The sequence below is a fragment of the Sciurus carolinensis genome, chromosome 5 (assembly GCF_902686445.1).
Source record: "Sciurus carolinensis chromosome 5, mSciCar1.2, whole genome shotgun sequence".
Classification (NCBI taxonomy): domain Eukaryota; kingdom Metazoa; phylum Chordata; class Mammalia; order Rodentia; family Sciuridae; genus Sciurus; species Sciurus carolinensis.
The window spans coordinates 145253918-145270369 of NC_062217.1; the positions used below are offsets into that span (position 1 = coordinate 145253918).

A 16452-nucleotide genomic window follows, 5' to 3' on the forward strand; every position below is an offset into this window, starting at 1 on the left:
TTTTTTTTCTGTGGTTGAAAAAGGAGGAACTGTTGTATCCTCAGGCTGTCTAAGCTCCAGGTGGTATACACAGCCCAGAACTGGGCTTAGCCTTGATTCTGGTGCCTAAGTGGAGATCTGCATCTTGGATTCTCATTCCACTGGCTACTGAGTGACATTGAGAAGGTCATTTTAATTCTTTTGGCTTCAGTTTTCTTCTCTGGGAAGTGGGTGCATAGGTGTGTGGAGCCTTCTTGGATTCCCTTCATATCTGAAACTCAGATTGGATCAGGGTGGAATTCTTGATGGATTTCATGTACACGAGGAATAATTTTTGTGAGGAAGTTTTTAGGACATCTTGTCCCCACAAGATTCCACCTTAAGAGATACATGACTGCAGGGGCTCTTGTGATTGTGGCAATACCCTAGGGAGGTCCACAGTTCATTCTGGCACATCACCTGCCAGTGTCTTCATGGCCTGGTCCTTCTCTCTTACTCTGTGATTGCCAGAGTTCTGATAATGTCCTCCTGGTCACAGTAGCCACCTCACCGGTTAAGAGTCTGGTTGTGAGCTCTGAGGGCCTGGGTTTGAGTTTGGAACTGCAAGTTACTGAAACTTTCCATAGTTGGTCCTGGAGGCACTTTGCTGGAGGCATTAAGTCTTTAGTTGTTAGTGTGTTCGGGCTCCAGGACAGGGGTCAGGAGGTGATGGAACACTAGGGAATTTAGGGTAGAGGCATTTACCAGCTAATAGGGAAATACTTAAAAACGTTAACATCTATCCTGGTTGTGTTGGTGACAGCACTGAAAACCTCGTTAGAGCTGAGGTGAGCATTCAATGAGGTAAAGTTCTTAGCCTGACATGTAGTGAGTGCTGGGTCAAGTCAGCCTACCTGAGCTTACTTCTGCCTTGTCTGCAGATGGCCTTTCCAGACCTGCCCTCTCCCTGTGAGGTGCAGCTGACCACCAGTGAATAATTCAGCAATAAGTCATTTGAAAGACCTCCCACAAGGCCTTGGTACCCCAGACCCCAGAGCAAATACTTACAAAGTCATCTGACCACTGCTCCTCTTCCTCAGCAGGACTCTCTGAAATGGTATGAGGGACACAGAGTGTATAAGCATGAACCTCAGCTGGCCAGCTCCAGCCTGTCCACAAGCTCCCCACACCTGCATTCACTTCCTTGGGTCTCCTGGTGCCATTTTCTTAGCCTTAAATAGTTACTGCAGTCAGCTATTTATTTATTTATTTATTTATTTATTTATTTATTTATTTATATTTAAATAGATTCTCAAAGCATCAAGAGGAGTCCCACTGGAACAGAGCAAAGGTGCTTCTGACCTGTGCCTGTCTTTGTCAAGGGATACTTCTGGGGCCTTAGGGTAACTCAGTAGAGACCTGCAGTCCATTCCATGTGACTTTTAAAGCTTTCTTTGTGTCCATATGTGGATCAACATGGAGCAGGAGGAGCCCTGGACAGGGAGACAGATCTTAATTCTCATCCTGATTCTAAGTTTGATTTTGTTGTTACTGTTGTTATAAAAAAATAATTATCCAGTACTTTACTGTGTGCCAAACAATATTATCAGAGCTTTGCACTCTTTTAGCATTCTCAAAAACTTGTCAGGAAACGGAGGCCTAGAACAGATAACTCATGTGCGCAAGGTCAGATAGTAAATGGTAGAGCCAGGAGCGGAACCCTGTTGATTGACTTCAAAGCTCTTTCTCTGAACCCCAATGCCATGTTGCAGGCAAAGTCCTAAGGTCTGGAGGGGACATACAAATGGATGTGACATCTGATGTGGGCCTTAAGTAGCTTATAAGTGTGAAGAATAAGGTAGTTCTGGATATTTCACCTCCAAAACCCATTTTGAGTTTAGCATCTACCCCATCACAAAAACTGACCATAGAGGATAAGTGAGATTCACTTTGCTGATCCAGATAACAGTCCACATGGCAGAGTGACTCTAACCACTATCCCACAGAGGATCCCAGCTCCCCTCTCACCCCACTGGGCAGCCAGTATTCCCGAGGGCCCAGAAGATGGGCCCTGAATACCCCAAAACTTCTACAGAACCTTTTTTTGCTATTTCTACTTCACACTCTAGCAGACCACTGACCCCAGTTCCAGGTAGGTTCCATGGAGACACCAGCAAAGGAACTGTAGAGGTGAAACGGGTCAGGAAGGAGGGCTCTGGAGAGAGGCCATGTTTTTAAGCAATGGTAACAACAGTGCCCCCTCCTGGGGAAAACGTGATGGGTGCTAAGAAGGAGTCCACTAACCAAATATGGGACAAAATTTGACATCAACAGAAAATAATTCTTAAGGAATTGCTCTTTGAATTGACCAGGAGCAAATTATAGTGCACAATGATCATTGGGTTTTCCAGGAAATTAGAGGAATGGGTGAATAAGTCCTCTTCCCAAGATAGTTACCTAGGAGAGTGGGGGAAAGAAGTTTCTGATTCCTTACGTTTGGGGATGATCGAAGATCAGCACTTACGATGGCAAGATGTTTTGTTTCGACATTTCAATAGAAGCCTTTAGACAATGCCTTTATGAAACCCAGTGCCCCGCCTTCCTGAATCAGATTTGCTGAGACTTTTCTCAGTGAGTCGGGGTCTACTTCACCACCTGTCACTTAACTAGTTGCTCTGTCTCTGCTCTTTCGTCTCTAACTCGTCCTACAGTTCGGATGGTGTTGCTCCTTTCCTCAAGGATCATCAGGGACTCCCTATGGAATAAAATCAAGGTTCTGCATCCACACATTCAAATGCTGGGCCCACTGTCCCTCCATCCACTTCTCTTGCCGCAGCCTTCCATGCCTGCTTACAGTGGCACCAGGCAGCTTGTTCCTGCAACTGTGCACTTTTAGTTACTCTCTGCTCTGCTCATGCTGTTTCCCAGCCCATTGTCCTTTCTCCTTGGAAAGTCATATCCTTCCTCCCACATAAAGTCTTCCCCAGAACCTCTTGACATAACCATTAGCCCTTTCCTCTGGGCCTTCTTGCATGCTGCTGGTGTCTCGTCATAAGCACTTCATTTTGTACTGTGCTACGATGAGGTTGTGTCTCTCTGAACTGAAAAGCAAGGCTTATTCAACTTATCTTTGTATTTGGATGGTGTTTTGCATTTGCACTGCATGCACTAGTAGGAAAAAGTGTGAACTAATCAGTGAGCCAAATGAAAATCAGGATGATAATAATGGATTCTTATGTGCTGGGTGCTAGGCTAAGTATTATAAGAGTATATCCTGACAATAACACTGGGTATGTGTGATTATTGTCTCTATTTTATCATTGAGAAGTTTGGGCCTAAGAGAGGTTGCAAAAACCTCCTGATTAGTGAATACAGGGGATGAACTGGCTACCTGTATTGGTCCCTGTCACTGAAATCTCACTTGAACTGCCAAGCCCTCCACTGAGCATTCAGATAAAACGCAGGAAAAGCAAGAATGATCCAGTCCAGACATCTTAGTGCAATGGAGGCAGGAAAAGGAAAAAAAGGGCTTTGAGGTAGAGGTTATTGATGGCATCCCACCCACCCAGCTACTTCTATCTAGTCCAAGGGCAACTCGTAGCACTATGCTTGCAAAGTCACAACCTTGCTGTCAATCACCCAGACTGAAAAGTGTGACGCTCCACAGTACTAGACCCAAAGTCATGGCTGGCTCTCTGATGAGTCAGGGAGCCTCCTGAAGTATGCAGGAAGTGGTTTTAGAACCAGGCTGTTTGGGTTCAAATCCCAACTCTGCTCTGTACTAGCTGCTTGGCCTTGGACCAAGCCTTTAATATCTTTCAAGATTCAATTTCCTCACTGTAAAGCAAGGACAATAATAGGGCCTGCCTCATGTTTTAGTGAGAATCAAGTAATACAATACATGTAAAGTGCTTAGCAAAACCTGGTAAATAATGACTCTTAATTTTATTTTGCCTTGGACTTTGCAAATGTCTCAGTAAGTCCTCAAACACCAGCAATGCTAATTTGCCCCAGCAGCAATCATGCAGTATGGCCACCACAGACTAGTGGATCCAAGAAAACCTCTAGTGTATTGGCTAAAATGTTTGGGAGGATTAAGTTCCAGTTTGCTCTGTGCTAGAGGTTTCATTGTGTGTGTGCACTTGCCCAGCTCCACCCAGGGAGTGAATGTCCTGGTCAGGCCACCTTGTCAGGTGAAGCCTTTCCTATTGTCCTTTCTAGATTTATGGGCTTATGCTCCATTTGTCATGGCAGAATCCCATGGTGCACAATGGAGGGACTCCTCCTCCTGCCTGGCCCAGGCAATTGGGACTGGCGTGCTCACCCTGACCTATGGGGAAGGCATCAGGCACTGGGAGCCACCTGGGAATGCCATGACTACTCCAGGCCGAGACACGGGGTTGAGCTTGGGCACTGGGATCAGACTGCCTACCTCTGAGCCCTGATCCTGCCATTTGGTAGCTGCATGGTCTTGACTAAGCTGCTTAACATCTGGGCCTCAGTTTCCTCAGCATTGATCAGGACATTGTTTTAATAGTCTCTCTCTCTTGCAGTTTTGAGGGAATGAAAATGAAAGAATATTATAAAGTGCTCAGAAGAGTATCTAACAGAGCGAGGGTTCAATGAATGTCGGTTACTGTCATTAATTTACATTCTCTGCAATTCTCAGAAAAATCTAAAGGATGGATTCTTTCTCCAAATTTAGGATCAGAGGCTCAGGAAAGTTGTAAAACTGTTCCAAGTTCACAAAGTGCTCAGAGGGCAAAGCCAGGATCCCCATCTGACCTAAACAACCCCAAAGTCCAAGGTCTGCACACCAAAGCAGCTTTTGTAAGGGAAATAAAAGACCTGAAGACCAAAAGCACGATCATGCATTAGACTGAGCAGAGGCCTGAGGTGTCCCGGCCTCCATTGTGGCCTCGATCCCGCTCTGCAGGCCATGCTCTGGACCACTGGGCCCTGCTCATTTCTTCCCTTACAGAGCTGGTGGTAGCATGCAGGAAGCCCAAGGAAGGAAGGAAGGCAGGCACATAGGTGAATAGGCAGGCAGCTGACTGTGGTGTGGGGACAGATGCAGGGACAGATGCAGGGACAGAAAGAAAAACACAGACTATGGGGAGGCAGTGCTTGCCCATTCCACCAAGCACCACCCCGAGAGGAGAGGGGAATGTGATTTAGAATGGGGCAGAGGACAGGCCAGCGTCCAGGCTGACTAGGAGAGGTGCATTGAGTCTAAGTACTTAACACCTTAGGAACTCCCTTTGTCTGCATGTTTATTCATCCTTCAAGGGATCATCAGCAGAGGAATAGGGTACAGGAATGGGGCCTACCGTCCTGGCTCAGTTGTGATCTCACTGTGTGACTTTGGGTGGTTACTTTGCCTCTCTGGTCTCCGGTTATCCCAAAAATGAGAAGTGTGGATTGGGTGATCTTTGAGAACCTTCTAAGCTTTAATAATACAAGTTCTAATGTGGCAGGACTCATCCTGAATTCGGGAGCTCTCCGTGTCTGCTTTGCAGGTAGCGGCAGGTTAGAGCATAAACAAGGACATAGGCAGGACGCCAGGGCAGGGCAAAAGCAGTGCTGTGTCCACTTCTTTAGTAGACCAGGGTGACTGAGTCTCTTTTGCGTCTGTGGTGGGCATTTACCCAAGAGTCCCCATACCTTCTTTACCCTGGAGTCTTTGCCTTTTCCTTCTTTTTGTTTTCTTTTTAACAATAACAAAACAAAAAAAAAAACCCACTTACTTTATTTTATTTTTTGATTGGGATGAATTATTATTTTATATTTAAATTAAATTTATTTATTTATTTATCATTTATTTTCTTCAAATTTATTTTTAACTGATACATAAAACATAAAAATAATACATATTGACAGGGTAATGTGATTTTTGATACATGCATATATTGTATAATACTTAAATCAGGGTAAACATATCTATCTCCTCAAATATTTACCACCTCTTTGTAATAAAAACTACCAATATCCTTTCTTCTAGCCTTTTGAAATGTGCAGTACATGATTGCTCTTTGTAGCCACCCTACTGTGCAGCCCCACGGCCAGAACTGCTTGCTTTTATCTGACTGTGACTGAGCACCCACTGGTCAAGCCCTCCCTGTACCTCTCTCCTCCCTACTCCCACTGCCTCTGGAAACCACCATTCTACTCTCAGCCGCTGTGAAATCAGCTTTTCCAGATTCCATGTCTGAATGAGGCCTGGGCACTTGTCTTTCTGTGCCTGGCTAATAACTAGCACAATGATCTCCAGTTCCCTCAGTGTCACTGCAACGACAGGACTTTATTATTTATTTATGGCTGAATAGTATTCCACTGTGTGCATAGGTACCACATTTTCTTTATCCATCAGTAGTTGATGGACACTCAGGTTTTTTCCGTGTCTTGGATCTTATGGATAATGAACACTGCATTAAAAATGATAGGATGGATGTTTCTTCAACATATTGATTTCATTTACACATACACACACACACACATTAGTGGGATAAGCTAGATCATAGGGTAGTTCGTTCTCTCTCTCTCTCTCTGTTTCTCTCTCTCTCTCTTTCTTTCTTTCATACTGGAGATAGAATCCAGGGCCACACATATGCTAGACAAATGCTCTGCCATTGAGCTACACCCCAAGTTCCTACTTTTAATATTTTGAGGAACCTCCATACTGTTTTCCATAATGGACATACTAATAGTCCTTTTCTTCTGACTGCTGTGATCCCCTCCCTACAATGATCAGTAGAAAGAGAAGGAGGAAAAGATGAACCTCCTGAAATGTCCCAACAGCCCCTGGAGATCAGAGGCCAATGGTACAAGAGGCCCTGTTCAGTTCTGACCTCATAGGGGTTTATGGAGGGACTGGGGGGACTTCTTCAATGACCCTCAAAAACTCTGGAGAAGGGTCCCCTGCCCTCTGTTCCAAGCCTGATCTCAGACTTCAAAGATGCAGGAGACATTTTGTTATGGCTAGATTGCAATAAGTCACAGAGTCAATTAAAGCAGGAGACGGAACCATCTTTATTCACTAGCCGGTGGGCCCCTAGCTGTTGGGACAAGGGCGGACTGCAAGTCTACACTCCTCAGTCCCCTCCAAGGGCTAGAGTATACCTTTACAGTCCAAAACCACATTAATCATAAGTGGCTGTTGCTATGATTCAAAACCATAAACAAACATCATGAGATCTAGAATCATAAGCAGAAGGGGAAGTGGGTCAAAACGACCCCAGCAGAGTACAAGTTAGAGAATGGTTATTAATGTCTAGACAATAATTTTTTTTTTTGGTGGTGCTGGGGATTGAACCCAGGATTTTATGCTTGGGAGGCAAGCACTCTACCAACTGAGCTGTATCTCCAGCCCAGACAATAAATTTTTGACAGGGTACATTGTTCAAGAAAAACGGGAACCAAAAAGAGAACAGTTTACATTGTATAAGAAGAACAGAAACATTTGTGTTTCTAAGAAAGGTGTGCTAAGCAGGATCAGGATAGCAGAGGTGGAGTTTTCCCGGGGGAGAAGCATTTCTTACATGGCATGGAGTCACAGGGTAAAATGGAGTCTGTTTGGTCATTGCCCCTATAGCCTGGCCCATAACAAGTTCAGCTGTGAAGGCTCAGGAACTGGGAAGCAAGTCCTGGGTTTAATGTCAGGGCCTGATGCCTTCAGAACAATAATACATGTTCCAGAAAAGTGTAAACCTCTTAGCTTGGGTCAAAGGAAGAAGCAGTAGAAAGGGACAGAGTTGGGGTTTCCCCTTAGTGACTGTAGTCACTTTGGCAGGTTTCTTAATGTCTCTAGATGCAATTTCCTCCTCTGCAAGATTGAGATAGTAATTTCTGTATAATGATGCTTGTGGGAGGATTAAATGAGAGATGCTGGTAAGGAGCTTAGCGTAATGCTCAGAGCAGAGTAAATACCCACAAGTCTGGGATCTCTTCCTTTCCCACAGCCATGCCAGCTCCCTGGGGTCAACACACTCTGCTCGGAGGACCATGAGGACCCTGCAGTCAGGGTTGGTGGGTCTGAACCTAAAACTGCAGGCCTCCATTATTGTTACCTCAAGTTTTGTTCTGTAGTCTAAGTAGAAGAGGATTCTCTTAACAACTTCAAGGGGGATGCTAGTTCTTTCCAATAGCTGCCCTGAGGTCAACCCACTCCTGGCTTAGAGGGATTAGGGAAGCTATTTGCCCCCAGGACTGAAAAGAGAACACAATTCCAGGGTCTGGGGAAACAGGTGGGGCCCAAGTCTCCACAGGTCCCTGGAGAGCAGTAGTCTGGCCTTCCATGTTCTGGGGGTCTGGTGGGTTCAGATATTTCTGCACTGGAATCACTAAGGTCCATGAAGTCTCCCTGGGTTCAGAAGGAGCTTCAGGGCTCATTTCTGAGGTCCTGGGCATGCAGCTGGCAGGGAGTTGCAGCTCAAGGGAAGCAGCTGGAAATGCTCCTGAGACTTGAGTAGAGGCGAGGGAGAGAGGGTGAGGGAGGACATTAACTGCAGGTGCTGATGGTGGTTTTGCCAAAAGACAGTTTCCGGGAATTGAGTGTAAGAGCAGAGAGACTGGGCCAGACTTTAGTGGCAAAGCAAATAATATGAATTTCTGAGATCCTGGAAATTTAATAGATTGTGGCAGGGGACCCGCTTGTCTTTCAGGTTGGGAGAAGTGAGAAGGACAGATAGTGCTTATAGCAGGATTTCTCCACTTTAATCTGCATGAGTGCTTGTTAAAATGGCAGTTCTCACCCATTAGTCATATTGCAGAACTGAGATTTGTGATTTCTCTCTCTCTCTTTATGTTACTGGGAATTGAACCCAGGGCCTTCCAAATGTTAGGCAAGTGGTCTACCATTGAGCTACATCCCCAGGCCCCTTTTCAATTTTATTCTGAGACAGGGTCTCACTAAGTTTCCCAAATGGGCCTCAGATTTGCAATCCTCCTGCCTCAGCCTCCCGAGTAGGAGTAGCTGGAATCACAAGCATGCACTCCTGCACCCAGCCAAGAGACTGCATATTTCTAACAAGTTCCCATGTGATGCAGCTGCTAGAGGGGACCTGGGTGAAGGGATGAGCAACCAGACAGGTGAGCATGAGGGGACAATCAGGAGAAATCATGTATATCAGTAATCATGTATATCAGTCTACTTAGGTTTCTACTTAGGCAGGCTAGGGGAAAAGGAGCTTAGGAAATCAGTGTTCTAAGTTGGGCCACATTTCTTTTCCAAGAGATCTTGTGCACAAAGGCACTGAAGTTAAGACTATTTAGAGTATTTCAGGGGAGAGAGCAGGTATCAGAGGTCAAGAAACAACACTTTGGAGCATCAAGAAGATTGGCAGATGCAAATTCCTAAAGCCAGCAAATTTTAGGAGGGGCTCACTTCATCAGAGGGTTGCAGGCCCCAAAGATCTGTTTCCATAGATGTACAGAATGTTTGCACTGGAGGAACCTAACATTGCCTAGTTCAGTCCCCAAATGATAAAGATGAGGCAGGGAGAGGGATATGTTCAAAACTCCAGAGCCAGTTGGTGACAGACATTAAGGACCTTGCAACAGGTCTCAGTGATGTGCAATGCCTCTTACAGTTGATTGTATTTCAGAGCAATTCTCTGGTGGAGAATAAGAATTGGGAGTTTAAGAGACATGGAATCAGGAATTAAGAATTAAGAAACTAGGAATTAAGGAGACTCCTTAGAAGCTTCTGTCCTAGCAGAAGAAAAAAAAAATGATGAGGTATGGAGCTATGGTACTGGGAATGGAAAGGGAGAGACTTTAGACAGACGCCTAAGAGAATCAATAGAATTCGGAGATTAAGTTCTGTAGAGATGGGGGGAAACGAAGGAATCAAGGCTGATCCCCAAGGTGTGTGGACTGCCTTTCCCCAGAAAACAGAGAAGGAGGGGACTTGGGTGAAGGGATGAGCAACCAGACAGATGAGCATGAGGGGACAATCAGGAGAAATCATGTATATCAGTAATCATGTATATCAGTCTACTTAGGTTTCCAAGAATTGACTCTGAGCTCCTAGCACTGTGTCCAGCATCTCCAATGCTCTTCATCAAGTGACAACATTTTTGTGCATTTGTCTCCCAGAACTTGAATTAAATGCCTCCTTCTCAAAGAGACCTTCCCAGACTGCCTAAGTTGTCCCCACCTGACAGTGACTCCCATCACTACACCGGCCATTTTCCTCTATATAAGTTACCAAGCTTGGGAAATGACTCTTATCTGTTTGCAATCTTGTGCATTATCTGACTTCCCACTACACCTGAAGGTCAGGAGCTATATTCTCTTCCCCATTTCAAATCTATTCTGTTCCCCATTCCATATCTAGCACAGTGAGAGTCACAGAGGACGCACTTAGGAAATGTTTTTTGAGGGAGTCGAAGCCTGTGTGGAACCGCAGAAGCACCTGGAGATGTTTATTCTAAGGAAGAAACTATCCAAATGTCCTAAGTTCTTAATTCTGTGCTTTGGAGTTGCACAGAACAACTCTGTTTCTACTGTCTTTATTATTTAAAGACTTGTGTTGTGTGGCCATTAGGGTAGACACAGGAAGCCAGGAAATGAATTCATCTATGTCAAACCAGGGCTGTCCATCCCTCACTGGACCACACAGTTTCTGGAACACAGAAATCATCACTGCAGGTGTTCTAGCAGAAAATGGATCTCCTCTGTGAAGGGACATGGTGGTGGAGTAGGGTTTAAGTCTTATTAAAACTCTGGAGTTTCTTTTAAATCCCAAGACTCCATAATTCCATTATTTCCCCATCAAACCTATTTAGGTACTTAACAGGTCTAGTCTGCTTTCTTTTTTTCTTTTTTCCTTGCTTCAGAACTTGAGAAGAAAAATGCATTTGTAGATTTTAAAGCAGAGGACATGATCCCTCTTTCTTAGTTTCAAACTGTGCAGGAATCCCCTGATCAACTCTCAGTTTACAACCTGGTTGGCAGGGTGAGGTCAACAAATTACTCTGTGACCTATTGAGTTAGGGAAAATGCTACAGCGTGTCAGTGACTCAACTATCTTATTTATTGCTATCTTGATCAATGACCAAAAAAAATAGCCATCACTTAAGGTTATGATTTGGTTTTAGCTGTGGCCCTGCAGAGGAGGAATGATCAAGGATGTCTGTAATCCTGTGGTTTTCTTTTTTCTTAATTTTTTTTTTAGTTGTAGATGGACACTTAATTTATTTTTATGTGGTGCTGAGGATCAAACCCAGTGCCTCACACGTGGTAGGCAAGCACTCTACCACTGAGCCACAACTTCAGCCCGAATCCTGTGGTTTTCACTGCGGGATATATAGATATATAATATTTATACTTAATGCTGTAGAAAGAGATTTTAGATCTATCTTCCCACCTACTGAGGTAAGAAAAGTGTGTTGGATATTTTACTTGGTTCACAAACCTAAACCTTCTCCCACCAAAGTAGATGCTAGCTGGAATGGGGTGAAGGACTAACTCAGAGAGGACTGAGTAACCATGGGCCATCAATAATTTAGTCCCTCAACCTTTCAGAAGTCCTCAAGTATGCATTTAAACAGCTTTTAATGGAGGAAGACTTCCCTCTCTGCATCACCTATCACAGATTAGATAGGTCCTGCTGCTACACACTTTCCCTATCACGGGGAATTGTAATTACTTACTTCTGACATTGGCTATCTTCCCTTTTAGACATAAATTCTGTGAGTGTGAAGACTATAGCTAACTTGTTTAAAACAGCGTTTCTACTTAAGACCTTGTATACACCTGGGACATGCAAGATGCCTAATAAATGATAAAGGGCTGTAGAGATGGATGAATGGATGGAGGGAGGGCGGGAGGAGGGAGGTGGGAGGGAAGTGGGAGGGAGTGCTACATCTGCTCTACAGTCAAATGTCTAATGGATTTGGTCATTCTTGAAATCAGGATGGGCATCTTTTGTTTTCAAATGAGTGGAACATATTTCTCTTTCCAACAAAAATGTGAACATTAAATTAGTCATACATCAGTTACAATATTTTAGAAATACTCTTACCTAAAGCATAGTCCCTTCGAGGAACACTTGGAGGTGCTTTGACTTTCAGCCTGTAGATAAAGCCATCAGATCAAGGGTCAGTGGGTAGGACAACTCTTGCCAATGCACACAATATACATAGGGATGACAGACAACAGAATAAACTCCTCTTTGGACCCATCATATTGAAGGATTTAATGTGCTGTAAAGGTAGTAAGGCCACTGGTCAGAGGTTTGCCACCCGTTCCCAGCTCCCCTGTGTACCATGTGACCCTGACCTGGCAAAGGCAGAGTCAAGTGGTCAAGGGGCTCTCAGAGTTCAGAAGGTCAGTAAGCATTGAGTCAGAAGTTCAAGCAAGATAAGTGTTGACTGGCTGATAGGAAGGTAAGAGAAGACGAGCTGTATTGGTTTACAAATGCTTTAAATAAGAGGACAAAAGTCAGCTATAATAAGCACTTTAGTTGTGTTAGGATGAAATTATTTTTGTGCCAATTAAAAACCTGACAAATAGGAGAGCACTGAGTATTTCAAGATTTAATGTTTACAGTTAATTATTATTTTAATAATAATTATCCTTTCTATTTAGGAATGACTTGCTTAATGGAATTTTAAATACATGCAAAAAGCTTACATCCAGTAGCTTTGTCTGACTAAAATATAATATCCTTTTATATAAGCAGTGCAGGGTGACCACTATATACAAAATTTATTTCTTTAAAAAATACACAGTACAGGGCTGGGGTTGTGGCTCAGTGGCAGAGCACATGCCTAGTGCGCATGAGGCATTGGGTTTGATCCCCAGCATCACATAAAAAATTAAATAAACAAAATAAAGATATTGTGTCCATCTACAACTAAAAATATTTGAAAAAAAGTACAAAAATTCATGTCTGATTAGAACAAAAAAAAACTTTACAAATTAGAATTATAATTTTGCAAAGAAAAATATTTATATTTGTACAGAAATTCTTGGGTGTCCCCCCACAGTCTCTCATATCTATTATTTCATTCAATTCTCCTCATGAGCTAACATAGCATGCTGGGAAGATATTACCATTAAACTTATGAAGAGATCTGGAGAGAAAAATTGTTCAAAGTGTCGTAGGAAAAAAATCAAAAACAAAACTGGATCTGGTGCCTAGGTCAGTTCATGGAACAGTAAAACTTCAAAACACACAAACCAACTATTATCCACTATTACCATCATTACATAAAAGAATAGAAAGGGTATTTTAACAACCCTAAATCATCTGGCAATAAACTCAAAAAAGTACTGTTGGCCACTGAATACAGACCAGGAATGAAAGTGTGGTTTGAACTTTACTCAGAAGCCAGTTGCCACACACCACCCCCAACGCTCTATAGTCTTTCTATGCTCATGTAGCTGGGACTGGTGAAAACTGTCATGGTCTTGCAGAAAGGAACCAGTTTGTTCAACTGTGCTTCCTCCTTTCAAAGAGCACCTGTCGCCTTGGCTTCAAGTGAGAGCTTAATGACAAGTCACTTTCAGTCAAGGGGCCCTTGACTTCACCCAGGGTAATAACCATGTGGTCATATTTTCCAGACTGAAAAGAAACATAGTTTGTCGAATAAAATGTGCTCTCGGGTACAATGGACAGAAAGTCTGAAATAGAAACTGTTGGAAACAGTTTGAGCTCAATGGCTGCTGTGAACATGACTGACCATGGAACAGAGAAACATTCCATGCAGAGGCTTCATATTATTGAGAACTGGAGCACTGTAAGTCTGGCAACTATGAGACAATCTAGAATCACTATGATCATAACAGTGATTAGTAGGGTTCTCTCATAGAGAATGATAGTCTGTATGTATCAGAAATAAATAAAAATAGCACACTGTTAATCCTAGCGATTAGGGAGGCTGAGGTAGGAAGATCAAGAATTTAAAGCCAGCCTCAGTAAATTAGTGAGACCCTAAGTAACTTAGTGAGACCCTGTCTCAAATTAAAAATCCAAAGGGTTGGGAATGTAGCTCAGTGGTAAAGTGGCCCTGGGTTCAATCCTGAGCACCAAAATAAATAAATCAATTCAACAGAGCAAGTTGGTAGAATGGCACATGTAGTATATAATGCCATATGCATATGTATAAATACTATGTCGGTGCATGAATATGTGTGCATGAATATATATATATATGTATGTATATACATGCACATGTATAAATACATACACACACAAAGAGAACTCACTAATGACAATGTCTCTCTCTGGGGAAGTGGGTTAAGGTAAAATTGTGAAAGGAAATAAGCAATTTTGACTTCATATAATTCTGAATTCTTTCATTTTTTTCCCCTGCCAAATCTGTATTACTTTCATTAAAAAATAAAAATTAAAAAAAAAAACTGAATAAAATACTAATTTGCCTCCCCTTTGACTTAGACTTTGAGTGGCAAATGCAAGCACACAGAATTTCTATTTTCTCTGTAAGAAGCTTAAAGGTTTTTGGTATACAGGAAGATTTGGGATTCTAGCTTCCCTTCTCCATGTGTTTGTTGAAAACACTGATATTTGAAATTATTTAAAAAGTGGAAATCAAAATGTAGATAACAGATATAGCATCCCAAAGAAGTGAAGGCTGAGTTTTGTGACTTCTTATTTGGATTTCTCCAGGTATGTCTTGCTTTGACATGTGTTAGGCACCCCAATGAGCATAGCTCACCTCTTCTTCGGTGAGAAGGAAATCCTGAGTTTTCCCTGAGTACCCAGCCCGCTCATAGCCTTGTTTCCAGAATGTAGACCTAATCCATGCTTCCAGCCACCAGCAAGATAGAGTGACAAGCTAAACAGGTTCAACTCCTTGCTCTAGTAACGCAGAAACTTTGCTTCTTCCACTTAGCACAGATTGACCTATTTTATATAAATAAGTATTTAGATAGAGTCAAAGCTTACTTTTTGATTTTGTTCATTATTCCTCCTTCATTGTTCTTAATATCATGGACCATCTTTTGAAGTTGCCTGTTAGGAACAAAATTAAACAAAAGTATTAATAGCATGAATTATATTGTGTTTAATTAAATGAACAATTTGAAAACTTCATTTCAGGCATCATCTGATTTCATTTTTTTTAGTTTTTGCCATCAAATAAACTTCAGAATCAGATCGGTAGTTCTCACTTTAAACTGCACCAGAATCCCCTGCAGGGCTAATGAATGGCAGCCAGCGGGGCCCTGCCCGCCACTTTTCTGATTGGGCGCGCCTGCGGTGCTGCTGCTGATTTGCATTGTCAACAAGTTCCCAGGTGTTGCCGGCGCCACTGGTCAGAAGCCCATCCTTGGATCATCAATGAACTTTGATAGATCATATCGTTTTCCACTCTCGCTTTTTAATTGTGCCCAAGTAAAGCAAAATGCCTGCATGAGAAAACTAAAGTCCTTACTGACCCAAGTGCAAAGTTTTAAACAAATCAGCTGAGTTGTCAGTCTGGTCACATAACATGGGAGTGTGCTTTGCTAGACTTGCTTCTTTATGGGACTCTTGACTTTTCTGGGTACGGATTTAGACCCAGCTATGTCTGAAGGTTCGTTTATCGCACTGCTTGCATCCCCCACCCCGCCCCCCTGCTGGGAAACCCAGGAGCGCGCTGTGCTCTCTTCCTGAGCAAAAGTTGTTGTTAGTTGGCAAAAACTGCTGATGGAGTTGAAGGGACTGTAGCAGAACACACCTCTCACATTGCAAGACAAGGCACCGGACCTGCTGGGAGCAATGTACTATAGCCTAAGTGAAAGAGGTCAATCTGAAAAGGCTGCATACTGTATAATTCCAACTATGTAAATGATGTTCTGGAAAAGGAAAACTGTGGAGACAGTAAAAAGATCAAGGCTTTCTACAAGTTTGAGGGTAGGAAAGAAAGGGTGAATAGGTAGAGAATAGGGAATTTTTAGGAGAAACTAATTTTGTATGATACTGTAATAATTGATACATGTATGTATTCATTGTATCAAAATTTGGAAATAATATTTAAAAACCACTTTCTAAAATATTTTTTAGTTGTAGATGGACATGATATCTTTATTTTATTTTATTTTTTAAATTTTTATGTGGTGCTGAGGAATGAACCCAGTGCCTCACACCTGCTAGGCAAGCACTTTACCACTGAGCCACAACCCCAGCCCTAAAAAACCACGTTCTTTTTTATTGGTACTTTTTAGTTATACATGACAGCAGAGTCTATTTTGACATAATTATACAAGAAGCATGAATATATCTTGTTCTAATTAGAATCCCAGTTTTGTGGATGTACATGATAGTGAGATTCACTATGGTGTATTCATCTATGTACATAGGAAAGTTGTCAGATTTACTCCACTGTCTTTCCTTTTCCTGTGCCCCTCCTTTCCCTTTATTCCCCTTTGTCTAATCCACTGAATTTCTAACCCCCCCACACTTTATTGTGTGTTAACTTCCACATATCCGAGAAGGCATGTTACCTTTGGTTTTGTGGGATTGGCTTATTTCACTTGCCGTGATAG

At 42.7% G+C, this 16452-nt stretch overlaps 1 protein-coding gene across 1 annotated transcript in view; it reads right to left on the reverse strand.

Annotated features, from left to right (window-relative positions):
- Blnk (B cell linker) overlaps positions 1-16452 on the reverse strand; it is a 71526-nt gene that overhangs the window by 34875 nt on the left and 20199 nt on the right. The window contains exons 2-4 of the mRNA XM_047553958.1: positions 14873-14938; positions 11984-12033; positions 1027-1067 (exon numbers count right to left, since the gene is read on the reverse strand). Of these exons, the coding sequence (XP_047409914.1) occupies positions 1027-1067; positions 11984-12033; positions 14873-14938 (157 nt within the window). The remainder of the gene's footprint in view (positions 1-1026; positions 1068-11983; positions 12034-14872; positions 14939-16452) is intronic.